The following is a 14793-nucleotide window of genomic DNA, read 5'->3' as shown; positions in this document are numbered from 1 at the left end:
ATCCGTTGGTTAATGATGTTTATATGCAAAAGTGGAAGGGAAAAGAATGTGATTTAAGTCTTGTTCCTAGATGGATAAATTCGCTGAAAATGAGAAACAAATATGAAGATAGACAAAAGAAGAAGAAGAAGAAGAAAAATAATGTAAGAAGGAGGATAATTATGTTTTGATTAATTAGTGGAAAATTAGTATATGGGAGGGAGGCAGAGAGAAAAGAAGTGGGGGTTCGGTTTTTGTTTGGGTGGTTGTCCTCTCCAAGTGGAATCTCTAGTTGAATTCTACGGCTTATGTTGTGCAGAAGGGAAGGGTCTCTATTTTAAGAAAGTTCAAGCTTTGATATTATGTGAGTGATTAATTAGTGGAGAATGGAGATGAAAGTTTGTTGATGAATTTCTGCAACCCATATTGTTCAATATATATATATATATATATATATATACACACACATAGATTTTGTTAGATTTTTTTGTTTATAGTTAAAATGGTATCGTGTGAGCTTAAAAGATTTCAATTATTGATAGTTATTCATTTAAAACGTTGTGGTAAGGGCAAAATAGAATGAACTCAAAATGACTAATATAAATGGCAATTTAAAAAATTCATCACCGCATCCTCTTACATTTTTGCTCTTAGACAATTTAAATTTAATAACCTTAAATATTTATCTTACCCTTTTTTAAAAACAAAAGTAAATGATAAAAAGACCTGTGAAATTTGAATGTCGACTTTACAAACAAACTTCATCTTTCATGTACAACAAAAAAATCGAAAACATGTCGTTTCTTATGTTTGTGAATATTGATATTAATTATGAAAATATTTTTATGAAAATGAATTTATTGCAGCATAGCATAGATTATTATATCTTTTTAAATATGTTTCATATATCCTTCATAATTTTTTATTTATATATTTTGACAGAGAGAAGGCTTTTACTAAAAATAAAACCCAACTAAAGTAAATTAGGCCCAACCAATAAAATAGTATAAATTAGTCGATTAATAAAACTTCATCCAAAAATGTAAATAAGGATCCATTTGTTTATCATCTAAAACTAATTTTACACAATATGATACACATTATAATGTATAATCTTTGGTTAAGATTAGTTTTCAAAAGAGAAGTGCAAAGAATGTAACTACCTGATTTTCGTCCTCTGTAAGCACATACGTTCCAGGAGACGTACACTTAAGCATCTACGAATATTAGCACATATTTAATTATTATTTAAATTCCTTGGCGTAACTAACTAAAGATAAACCTAAATTATTTTGAGATAATATACTTTACACCTTATAAAGATTACATTTCTTATTTCTTGAAGAGACTTTTGCAAATGTTAAGTGTTCGTGCAAAGGTAACACTCATCTTCAAGTCTCTAATCTGCTGTAATGACGTCTCTCTGGTATTCGCTGACGTAGGAAGGATACCTGCAAAAGGCACTCCGATGCTGAAGTTAGGATTCAGTTTTGAGTAATAAATGATATTCAATAATGAAAAGTTCATCCCTACCTATACTTCCTACCTAGGCATTGTAATGGGCTAATGAACTTGCTGAGTCAGCCTTGACTTTGACCCTTTTCTTAATTTAAATAATATTTTAATTATTATTTTTAATTAAGTTATTTACCTTTAAATCTTGAAGAGATATTGGTCCACATTGACCGAGTAATTATTCGGTTTCCTTTTTCTATATGTAGGTCCGAGCAGTTCTCTTATCCAGTACATTAAGGATTTCTTAGAGTATGTAAGAACTTAAAAAATTTATTTTTTAATAAAAACATATTTGTATAAATATTTTTAAAACACGTTCCATTAAGGTTAAGTGCATCCCCAGTTATTCCAATCTACAATTTATGAAATTTCTAAGCTTTAAGAAAAATAAAACAAATATTGTTCCTTAGTGCATGTGCAACACTACAATCCCTCCAAATTTTTCTTTAAATTTTTTGTATTTAATGTCAAAAGTGCAAGAGGACAAAATGATCTCCTCTCATATTTAGTGCTAGTAATCTGCAGATATGTGGCTCTCTTGTGCTTCTGCCAACTTTCTTGGTTGTTATTTGTCGCCACTGAAGCTTTGTTTGCAAAATAAAGACTACCTTTGTGATCTAGATATGTTAGTAAGCATTTTGGTCAATTTAATTTTTGGTAAGCATTTTAATCAATTTAATTTTTGATTTGGCTTACTTTTATCTTTCATTTGATAATGCATAAAGTGTTGTTTTTAAATGCATTGGAGAGTAATTATTATTATTATTATAGGTGTTGTTTTGACCTCCCCTTCCGTGAGTTGTTTCTTTTCCTCATTTTATTTTATAATTTGTATATATAAAATGTTTACAATTGTATGAAATTAAATACTTGTCTAAATTATAGTATTGTATAAATAAATAAATAATAATAAAACATTAATTATTGTATAATTTAAAGCACTTATTTAAAAAATTATTAAATTATTTTTTACGGGTTCATCCGTCAGTAATATTACAATAAATTTATTCTTATTTTAAAAAATTTAACGGTAAAATTATAATCACCGCACCAATGACATTCTTAATTTAGTTATAATAACTGGCCTTTATGTTTATATTCGTCGATAAACCCATCAAAAATACCAATTGGTTTAATTAACCATAAGTGATATTTTATCATCGACCAAAAAATTGATGGTTGGCCTATACTTGTTGATGAATTTGTCAGTATAAATTGGACCCGTTAGAAAATCTGTTGGTATCCTACGCATGTCTTGTAATGCAATGATTATTAGTTACTATTCACATTATTGGTAGTACTTAAGTTTACTATATTCACACGTGGTTGTATCATTTTATAGTGATTGTTAACATATATTGAATTTGTTTTTGTGTATGGTAATACACAAACATAATTAGTATCTCAAGGATGCAAAGGTTGTGTTTTCTGTCATGTTTGTTTCAGTTTGAGTTGAGTCCTAGTTTTTAACAAAGTTAGTTGTAGTTATTTATGTTGAAGTTGTGATCTTTGTCGGTTGTTGTTTTTAAGAATTAATGAAGTCAACAACTTTTTGTTCTCCAGAATGTTATATTCATCAAACCAACAATGGTACCAGAGTACTCATTCTTAAGGGGCTTGTGAGTGAAACGAAAGGAGGGTCAAATCGTCTCTTTGCTTTATCTCCACTTGTGTTTGTTCGTGAAAATTATCAAGGTTAAGCAGTGAGAATGCAAACATATACAGAAGAGTATTACTATTGAGAAGCGGTTAAAAATGATTATCAAGTAGTTCTGATAAGGGTGGAGAGAGAAGAAGTAGAAATGGAAGAAGGGTGGTGACATAGTAGTTCAAATGCTTAGTTATTCAGTTGGTTATAAAGGTTATAAACTTTACAATTTGGAGATAAGATAATATTTTATTAGTAAGAATATTAAGTTTTGTGAATCTACATTTCCTTTTTATAAAGAATTACATAATGAACTCTATCTGAGTTGTTTGTAAATAATGTTATTCTTTTTCCTCTTTCTGATTTTCCTAGCCCACATATTTCTTTATCTCGTGTTACAACTGAAATACTTGAAAAAAATTTAATATTGGCCTTTTAAACACTAGACGTTCCTCTATAATTTCTAAACCTCTATCATATCTTAGTAATTATCAATACTCAATAACTTTCAACTTGTATCTTATTACAAATTTTGTTTCTTGTACCAAGCTTAGACTTGCATATAAAGAGTTCATTTTTCAAGTCTCTCATGAATATAAACCCACCTTTTACCATTAAGCATCTAAATACTCTCATTGGGCCATGACTGAGGAACACAAAGTAATGGAGGATAATAACACCTGATCTATGGTTCCCTTACTTGAAAGAAAACATAACATTGGGTGTCGTTAGATTTATAAAGTAAAATATAAGTCAAATAGGTAAGTAGATAGGTATAAGCCAAGATTAAGGGCTAAGAGATATGCACAACAAGCAGAAATTGATTTTTTGAACACTTTTTCTCTTGTTGCAAAACTCACCATAGTGATAATTTTATTAAGCATAGTTGCTATTAAAAAATGGTCATTATTTCAATTAGACATCAACAATACCTTTCTTAATGGAGATCTATTTAAAGAAGTTTATATGAACTTACTATCGGGGTATCCAATTCAAGGGGAGAAATTGGTATACAAACTTCACAAATCCATTTATGGATTAAAACAAGCCTCTAAACAATGGTTACTTTGACAAATCACAATTTTGTGCAATCCAAAAGTGATTACTCTCTGTTTTATACTAGTTTGGGTAATACTTTGATCTTACTACTAGTTTATGTTGATGATATCATTATAGGTAATCTTAATTGTACACTGGTTGAACAAGTTAAGGATAAGCTGTAGAAACTATTCAAATTAAGGGTTATAGGTGATTTGAAGTATTTGTTAGGTTTAGCAATAGCTTAATCTTCACAAGGCATACAATTGTCTCAGCGGAAATACACTTTAACTCTTCTTAATGATACTAATTTCATAGGGTCCAAGCCTGCTACCTTGCCAACAGATCCAAACTTGAAATTGTCTGCTACAGAAGGAGATCTGATTAAAGATGGGTCAATTTATCGAAGATTAATAGGAAGGTCATGTATCTCGCCATATCTCATTCTAATATTTCTTATGCAGTGCATAAAATAAGCCAATATATGTCTTCTCCATGTGCCCTTCATCTGAATGCTCTACACCATCTACTGCGTTATCTTAAGATAAGTCTAGGCCAAGGTTTATTTTTCTCAACAACATCTTTAAGCCTAAAAAGATATGCTAATGCAAATTGGGGTAATTACATCAACATGAGGTGGTCAATCACATGTTGATATGTTTTCTTTAGCACTTCCCTAATATCTTGGAATTCTAAAAAGCAACAATATCTAGATCCTCAACAGAAGCTGAATATAAATCATTAGCAACAGTTGCAATTAAAATAACTTGAATGGTAGCCTTACTTAAAGACTTTGAGGCTTTTATAGACTCAGCATTGGTGTTTGGTGATAATCAATCTACCATACATCTTTTTACAAATCCTACGTTTCATAAAAGATCTAAACATGTAAAGATAAACTATCATTTCATTCGAAAGAAAGTCAATACAAATTTAATACGATTGGTTTATGTTAAAACTCAACACCAATTAGTTAACATCTTAACAAAACTAGTAACTATTGTTCAATTCAAAAATTTAATGTCTAAGATGGGAATTCGTGACATCTACCACCATCTTGAGAAAAAATGTTAAATATTGTGTATATATTAAAGTTAGATAGAAAAGAGTATATTTGATTAGTTAATCGATAGTTTCACTGTATATATTCTTAAATTTGTATAATTTGATACATGAATTATATTCATTCTTCCAAATGTTCAATATCCAATATTCTCTTCTCCTCTCATTATTCATGGTTTAACATAACCTTGTCCAAAACTATGTATTCTCCCAAAAAGGAGGCTTACTCTCCACCGGTGGCATAAACTTCCACCACTTCTTTTTATGGGTCAAACATTTGATGATCTCCGAGCAAATTGCTATTCAAGTTATTAAACAGACTATGTACGTACGGAACCGCTAAAGCACTCAGACCGGCAAATACCCCATTGAAGTGCAAAATCAGGACAATAGTATGCACATGCAGTATTCATACAGAAGAAGAAAACAAGTTTGAAGGCAATTTTTCTTTTATTAAAATATGTAATCTCAATAATCATATTGAAATGTCTACACAGAAATATTTGTTGGGTACTCTTGTGGATGTCTTTTTACCGTCTCCTTCAGCCATTGCTCTTGTTCAGAGAGATTAGACGGAGGGACATCATAAACATCACTAAAAACATCTGCAAGTGGAGGTTTTTCTACACTCTCTGCGACTTGAATTGTATGCAGAAGCTGTATTAGGAAAATCTTTGTTAGAACAATCATTGAATAATATTTTTAAGGGCCATATAAATCAAAATTAAAAACAATAATACACTACAATTATGATCATAAAACCGCAAGATCTTTGATACATTTTAAAGTTACAAAAACCAAGTAATCAGATATCTTGCAGTTGTCATAAATAGTCATCAGTCAAGGAAGAACGTTTTTAATGCGTTGTCTATATCAAATTCAAAGAATTATCAAATCCCCTTTGCCCCAAGCCTTAGGCACATGCATTTATTCAAGGAATAACTGTTTCAAGAGTCCCCCGTATCAAACCAACGAATATACAGGAAGAGTATACATGAATATGGTTATAAAACTGCAAAATGCCAGAATTTTCAACAAATAAAGTGCTCAGATACCCCACCGACCAAGGTTACAAACAATGTCCACACATCTCATTATTCCAAAGATCAGTACATTTCATTAAAATTTGGGTGTTATTTACTCTCCAATGTTTCCTCCAGACAAGATGACAGAATAGAAAACTGGCATAAGGGAATTCGGCAGCAACATGATATGAATTGACTGACTTTCCATTTTGTTAAGCAGTTGAATTTCCTTGTCAATGACCATTTTAACATTTTAATTTTGGGTAATACAACATATGATTAACTATGGAAACCAGTGTCAACCAAGGGATATTCAGAGTATATCTTACCTGCTGTCTCAAACTGTTCATAAGCTCTGACTCAGCCGTATCATTCCACCAACCGTTTCTTTCCATCCACTTTCTAAATCTAGCCACAGGATCACGCACCTTTCTCCACCATTCAATCTCATTTGCAGGACGATATTTGGTAGAGTCATCCGATGTGCTGTGGTGTCCCACTCTATATGTAAGAGCCTAATAAAAAATCAGATCTAACATTCGGTTAAATGCTTTAATATTAGACCACACACTACCACTTTTTTCCTTTAAACATGCCCAAAGATTTGGTTTGGAAAGGTGTAACTATGACTTTACTTCTATTAGAACTGGTCTCTCTTCAGTAACTGCCATTTGACGAGCAGCTTGAACAGCATTATAAATGGCCAGGGCATCATTGCCATCTACACGGATGGTACGGACTCCATATGCCTGTCCTTTTGCGGCAACACCATCACCTATGCAAAAGCAAGTAACCCAAAATATTTGCTGTTAAACATTGCAAGACAATGCTAAAGACCTGACCAAACAGAAGATATTGAAAAGAAGGAAAGGAAAATTACTTCGAAACTGATCTGAAATAGGGGTGCTGATGGCCCATCCATTGTTCCGGCATATAAAAATAACCGGGGCCTCCATCACCGCTGCAAAATTTAAAGCAGCATGGAAATCTCCCTGTCATTACACACCGCATTAGAAATGCAAAATATAACTAGTAAAAACAATTTTCTTAATCTATTGAAGATTCTTGATAATGATTGTTGAAGAGAACAAAAGCATTCTATTGCATCCATTTACAAGGATGAGATAACTGAAACATAAATAAGATTAAAAAAATATAGGTAGCACTCTAAAACCCAAAAAAAGTATTGAGAGCTAAAAGATTTTAGCTAAAGTGAAGCCTAAATTCCCTTAAAAACTTTCAAGAACAGAGTTTTAAGTTCAAGATCCAGGCTTTATTTAAATCCTAGTGAAAAATTCCTTTTCAATAATGTGTCTTCTATTATGGCAATTGTATAATTTACCTCACTTGAGCCACCATCACCGAAGTAAGTTACAGCACATGCATCCTTTTCATCCATCTTTAAGGAATAAGCAGCTCCAACAGCATGGGAAATTTGTGTACTATGATCAAGGTAAAATTTGTATTTTGCAACTTTCGTAATCATGGTGTATAGAAGCAAATGGATACATGCACAGGCATCAAAGTCTTGTATATCAAAGTTTTCGATACTTACGCAATAGTTGATGCTACAGTAAAGTAATTGTGCTTGTGGGACCCATAATGAGCTGGCATCTGCCTTCCTTTCCCATTATCATATTTATTGGAAAAAAGCTGGTTTGCAAATTCTTGCAGAGTGAATCCACGCCATAACAGGACTCCCGGTTCCCTATACTGAGATGCAACCAGATTTGATGTTAGATCATTTCCAGCCTTATCAAACCAACTAAATAGTAAAACTGATAAATTGCAGGGATAAATATGAATGAATGGAATTCAAACTAGGGGAAACGGGAAACCTTTGAAAGATTTCTGTATAGACTGTCCACATTCTAATGAAATGAAAACAGAAGTACAAAAATATTATTTTCTTTCATGTGGTTGTAACCTGAGGGAAAATAACATCATCCATAGCAAGAGCTGCAGCTGAAGCAACATTAATAGCCTCCTCTCCAATTGTTGTCACATAAAAAGATAGTCTACCTTGCCTTTGGGCTTCATAGAAGATAGCGTCCATAGTTCGGAGAGTAACCATGTCAGTATACATCTTAACAGCAACTTCCTTATTAATCTAATAAGATTGATGTACATCAGTTTCATTTCAACGTATTTTCTAAGCAAAATAATAAGGAAATTATAGTTCAAGGATGTGAAACCTGCACAAAGTTATGACCCAAAATTGGTTGTCCATTCTCATCAAGGACACGGTAGCAGGGTATTCTCTCCTTAGCTGATTCAGATATAAACCTCATTTCAGGGATGTACGTTATGGCTCCTCCAGGAAAATCAATGACCTGCCATAAGTAGGTAGATGCAAACATTCATACATGTAGGTAAGTATGATGTTTTCTATAATTCAAAAATGCACTGCTTTCTCATTTAGGAGGGCAAACTGAAGTTACCATAATGATATAATGGTACTCCTAATAAATCATAAATATCTTAATCATTAATAACAAATTTAGCCATGTTTCACACCCAAATTGAAATTACTCTTAACTCTTAATCTTTCGTAAATATTATTATGAATAGAGATTTCATATTGAAATTGCATATAGGATCATAAAGGATCAAATCATACCATCACAATTCTGGAATATGGATAAATAAGCCATACCAAGGTTTCATATAGGGTTATCAAGGCACAAACTTTTACCCTCCTAAATTTACATTATGAATAACAAATTCATACTGCATTTGAATTTGGAAAAGTTTAGGGTCATGAGGCTCAAATTCAAATTTCAATTACATTTTAGGGACATCATGACACTAACACACCATCCTAAATTTACATTTTGAATATAGAATTCATATTGGAATTTACAATACAAATATAGAATGCACATAGCAATTGCATTTAGGATCATTAAAGGCTCATATATATCATTACATATTCTGAATAATGAATTTATATTACAGTTGGGTCTTCATGGCTATAAATGGTATGAAGGCTCAAACTTAGCATTCAAGTTTTACATCATGAATAAAGAGTTCAAATTGCAGTTTCCTTTACGGTCATCAAGGAATCCCATATCAATTTTACATTATTGAACCAAAAAAATCATCTTGCACCTGATTAAGGATCATTTAAGGCTCCAAACACCATAAAAATTAATATTACAGTTCTATTTAGAATGCATATCATCCTAAATTTACATTACCAATAAATATTCATAATGAAATTGCTCCAGCAAACCAATGAGATTTTACATCATGAATAAAGAATTCATACTTTATATTGAAGTCTCCTGTAGGGATTATCAAGGCAAACCCCATTTATAATCTTGGAAAAGGAACTTATCAGACCATAGGGCCATCATGAAAATTCAGAAATATATCGAGATTGCATTTAGGGCCATCATAACATGAGGTTTTACATCATAAATAAAGAGTTAACAAAGTAATTTCCATTAGGGTCATCGTGGCATCCCATTCTCATTTAAAATATTGGAACAAAGATTTTATATAGCAGTCTATTTTATAGTGTCATTGACGTTCAAAAATAGCATTATTTTCATACGAATAAAGAATCCATCTCGTAGAAGCATCCACACTCTGTTTTCACAGTCAAGATCAACCTTCTAGGGTTTTTATACTCTATTTCAAACTGATTTAGGGTCACTAAGGATCAAAAGTCTTTTCTCAAATAAAAAAATAAAGAATTCACATAAAGGCATTCACACTTTTTTCATTGATCTTTCATTTCAGTTTAGGGTCAATTAAGTGTCAAAAGTAGCATCTTTTTTCAGTATGACAAATATATAATTCATCTCATAGAGGCATCCCACTATTCCGTTTTCACAGTCATGCTCAACCAAGGTTTGTATACCCTATTTCTTTCAATCCAATTTTGGGTCATCAAAGCATTCACAATTTTTCATTTTCACCGTCAAGAGATCAACCTTCTAGGGTTTGTATACCCTATTTAAAATCTTGGAACAAAAATTGATCTTTCAATCCGATTTAGGGTCATTAAGGGTCAAAATTAGCATCTTTTTCAGATGAAATAATACATAATTCATCTCATAGAGGCATCCCACTATTCCGTTTTCACAGTCAAGCTCAACCAGGGTTTGTATACCTATTTCTGTCAATCCAATTTTGGGTCATCAAAGCATTCACAAATTTTCATTTTCACAGTCAAGAGATCAACCTTCTAGGGTTAAGGATCAAAATTAGCATCTTTTTCAGATGACAAATTTATAATTCATCTCATAGAGGCATCCCACTATTCCGTTTTCACATTCAAGCTCAACCAGGGTTTGTATACCCTATTTCTTTCAATCCAATTTTGGGTCATTAAAGCATTCACAATTTTTCATTTACACAGTCAAGAGATCAACCTTCTAGGGTTTGTATACTCTATTTAAAATCTTGGAACAAAAAGAGACCTTTCAATCCCATCTAGGGTCATTAAGGGTCAAAATTAGCATTTCTTCAGATGAATATAATTCATCTCAGAGGCATCTCACTTTTCAGTTTTCACCGTCAAGGTCAACGTGGGTTTGGGTTTGTATACTGATAGGAGAGAATAAATAGGGATTGGATTGGAGACCACTCTTTGACTCGTTCCTATGAAGATTATCACAAGAGCCTCGTTCTTTGTTGAACAAGGCTACATTTCGAGGAGATTCGGAGGTTCACGAGGAGACCTCACCCTTCGTCAAAAAGGCTATATTTCGAGTAATTTTGAAGGATTGTGAGAAACATATTCTTTGTCGAAAAGAAGATGGACTTTTGAGAAGTTTTTGAAGATTTTTAAGCCCTTAACTATATTTGTTTTCTATTTTAAAGAGTTTTTAGTTTTTAAGAATAAAATGTAGTATAAATTTGTACTAAATTTTATTTTTAAAAACTAGAAACTCTTTTCAAAATAGAAAAGAAACATGCTCACATATTTCCTTACATATTTCCTTCAGAATTAGTAAAAAACATAAGATAATAAGGAAAAATTATTCTAAGTTCACATGAGTTTTCGTCATATCTCCTCAAAATATCAAAACATAAAATGACAAAAAATTTATTTTATGGACAAGAAATTTATTTTAAAGTCCCGATGCAAGATGGAGTCCAATAAGTGAGTAAATATGATAAAAAACCATAAAGGTTGAAGCGACTATCAAAGTTATCAGCAGTTAACACCACTTGAAAATCGAGGTCCTAGGCACAAAAAGAAAAAGACTGTAAACACGAAGAAACGATCGTGAAGGAAAGGCCCACGAAAGGAAGTGCCTATAAATATTATAAAGTTTTATATTTCGGAGACAACTTTTTGCACTACACACACTGAAATTCTGCATCAAGTCGAACACCAACTATCAAGAGGCTCGCCGTCATTGATGATCATTGTTGCTAGAACACATTTACATTTCTGCATTTTATTTTTTGCAATTTAGTTCTTGTTCAACACATTACTGTAAACTTTTACATTCAGTTCTATGCTGGTTTTATTGTTCTATTACTATTTTTGTTCCCTCGTTATTCTACTATTCCTGTCTAATACTCCACTTTACAACGTCAATTTGGTCATTATGCTTAACAGCACATTTAAAAAAAACTCAAAGAGGTCTAAAATTCAACCCCGCTCTTGATTTCGCAAGTTTGCATATACGATTGACTGCACCATAGAATGATCAACATCCAATGAAGAAGCTCGTTGCTTTTTATTCTCTCTCACTCCCTACGTTCAGCTATTCGGGTTTAATTCAACAACGCGTCGATAAAATAAAAGAAATCGTTTGAATTAGAGTGATGGTTATACTTATATATTGGCATCACAGTAGTGTTGTCTTTTCTCGTGCATATGGGTCTAGGCCGGGCCCAAGTCCAAGACGACAACAAAGATTTTTAAAATTTAATTACTGAAAAAAAAGGAAACATAATTACTTTTAAAAAAATTTAAAACAGTATTATTTAAAATTAACTAATTATTAAATGAAGAAGCATGCACACTGGTTACCATTTATTTATTTTTTAAACACCAATAAACTTCTAATTATTTTTCTTTTTTTCTTGAAAACAGAAAGATGGGAGAAAGAGAAATCCTGAAGTGGTGGATCAAAATCATAGAAACTCAAAAAGGCATGCAAAAGTGAAGAAAATGAGGAATCGTAAAATATCAACCGTGAAAAAGGAAGTACCTGTTTGTCATCGGAATCCTGAACGGGATTCAAAGCGGAAGAATTTTGAGCGATTGTGGAGGCAAAGCGGCACGAATTGAGAAGGGAGAGTGGCGCAATAGGATTATGAATTTGAATGAGGTTACTGAAATTATTGGGGCGAATTGGATTGGTTCGAGAAGCCGAAGAGGTTGCAGTTAGGCTCGTCTTTGATTTGAAATGGGAGAGGATGAAATTCCATTTCCTCATCGTGAAAGAAGACAGCGACGTTCGGAGACCAAGTTACGAAGGACAATCGAATTAACAAACACAGTGAACCTTTTTACAATTTATAATTATAGATAATAGTATTAATTAAATTCGCGTTGGCAGAGTTGCGTTTTCGAGGATTCGTTTTTGATGCCACTGCCACGTCAGTTCAGCGCTAGCCCTTGTTGTAATTATCATCATCACTTCAGTGTTCAGCTTAACAAAACGCTGTGTGTTCGGTTTTTCAAGAAAACGTTGTATGGGTGGGTGCGGATTGGGTTGGGTTGGGCTGGGTTGGGCTCACTTCTAATTCCAAATGCACTGCACATAGTTGCTGTGTGCTTTCTCTTGGGCTGCCCTTGTTAGGCCTTGGGTCTGCGTCTGTCGTTACTGGGTTCCCTATGCCTTTGCTTTCTAGATGTGGCAGCATATAATAGCAACTAGTTAAACTCGTTATAGATTAATATTAATTATTATTTAAAATTTCAAAATAAAACTATAAAAGATATAAACATTCAAAGAAAATAAAATATTTTAAGAAATTGAAGAACGAAATATTTTAAAGAAAGCAAAGATTATGCTAGATATACTGAAAATGAATATAAGATTTATTTATACATATATCATTCAAAAGTAATTATTTACTTATTTTAAATAACATATTATACGTTTTAAAAATAGTAATGGAGTATCAAATAAATTAAAAATTGTGTAAGGATTTGCATAATGAAATTACTTTTTGAGAACTATAAATCCAATCAAATGATTAAATTCGTAAAAAAAAATATTATTAAAGTTATTAGAGGTATCGGTTAGTGAATTTCAGTCATTTTATCATATCCTATTCTGCATTATTTGAAGCTATATTAAATTATAATTAGTAGAGTATCAGTGAAATAATAATTTTTTAAAATGAATTAATAAATATATGTATGATATTTTATAGATACAATTTTTATGATTGAGTGATAAATTTTTGTAACACTAAAAATGAATGAATTATTTATAAATATAAAAATATATATACATATATAAATTAAGTTTTAAAAATTGTAACACATAAAAGTAAACTTATTAAAAAACATAAATTTTAAAATTATGTATTAAATAGTAAAAATTTGAGTGTGCACGACAAATATGTTCATAAATTTATCAAAATATAAGTATTATATTTAAGAAATTGTAATGGTACACTATAATTTAATTTTTAAATATTGTATATAAATTCCAGCAATGCTAATTACGATAATATTTTTTTATTAACAATAAAACTATTATATATATATATATATATATATATATATATATATATGTATGTATATATATATAACCCGAAAAGAAACTATCGTGTTACCTTATTTTTAATTATGAGATAAGGTACTAATTAAACTAAACATAGTAACAATTCTAACAATGTTAATTAAAATAACAAAACTTATTATTATCATTTTTGTTAATAATAAAACTATTTTTGTTGTATACAAAATTTAAATTACAAAACTTATCTTAGTTTGGGAAAGAAAAAATTTTCTCGCATTACCTAATGTTAATCAAGCCAATTATATATTAAGATAAAAAAAATACATAGTAGTATATTAATAATGAACTTAATTAAGTAGTTTAATTGGTTCAAAAGTTATACTTTTTAAATTTAATTTTTAAAATAAATTTTATTAAGATATAATCTTTAACTTTTTAAAGCTATTAAAAATTGTCTTCAACTATCACGAATTGAAATATGTTAAATGATAAGTTAAATAATAAAACGAGCATTTTCACGTTATATATACTTGATAATTATTTTAAAAATTTTATTATTTATTATTTAATATTATCAAAATTTTACTAAAAATATTTATGTTATTTTAAAAAATTATTAATTAATCTAAATATTTTTATTCTTTTTTTTTTTCTAACCTCCCTCCTTTTTTAATTGTCACTATTGTTATCGTTATCATTTTTTTTTTTTTGAGTTTTTCGACTTGCAACTAGTGGATTTATTTTATCTTGTCATGTGCCACACAACCTTATTCATTGTATCTCTATTGGCGCTACGACGTGTGTTCACACGTCACCTATAATCATCCTTCTTCGAATTTGATCATTTTTATTAGAGTTA

At 30.9% G+C, this 14793-nt stretch overlaps 1 protein-coding gene across 1 annotated transcript; it reads right to left on the bottom strand.

The window, feature by feature from the left end:
* Positions 1–5678: 5678 nt before the first annotated feature.
* On the bottom strand, positions 5679–12727 carry LOC113847048 (2-oxoisovalerate dehydrogenase subunit alpha 2, mitochondrial-like). Its single transcript, XM_027475895.1, has 9 exons — positions 12447–12727; positions 8463–8600; positions 8195–8377; positions 7823–7980; positions 7610–7709; positions 7148–7259; positions 6903–7042; positions 6597–6782; positions 5679–5899 (listed from the first exon to the last, which is right to left on the bottom strand). The coding sequence occupies exons 1-9, from the start codon at positions 12672–12674 to the stop codon at positions 5732–5734; spliced, it is 1413 nt and encodes a 470-aa protein (XP_027331696.1). The 5' UTR covers positions 12675–12727; the 3' UTR covers positions 5679–5731.
* Between the last annotated feature and the right edge of the window lie 2066 nt (positions 12728–14793).

The sequence above is a fragment of the Abrus precatorius genome, unplaced genomic scaffold, assembly GCF_003935025.1.
Source record: "Abrus precatorius isolate BTA unplaced genomic scaffold, Abrus_2018 Scaffold10, whole genome shotgun sequence".
NCBI classification, from domain to species: Eukaryota; Viridiplantae; Streptophyta; class Magnoliopsida; order Fabales; family Fabaceae; genus Abrus; species Abrus precatorius.
The sequence above is the reverse complement of the archived record's forward strand: the minus strand, read 5'-3'. Positions and strand labels throughout refer to the sequence as shown.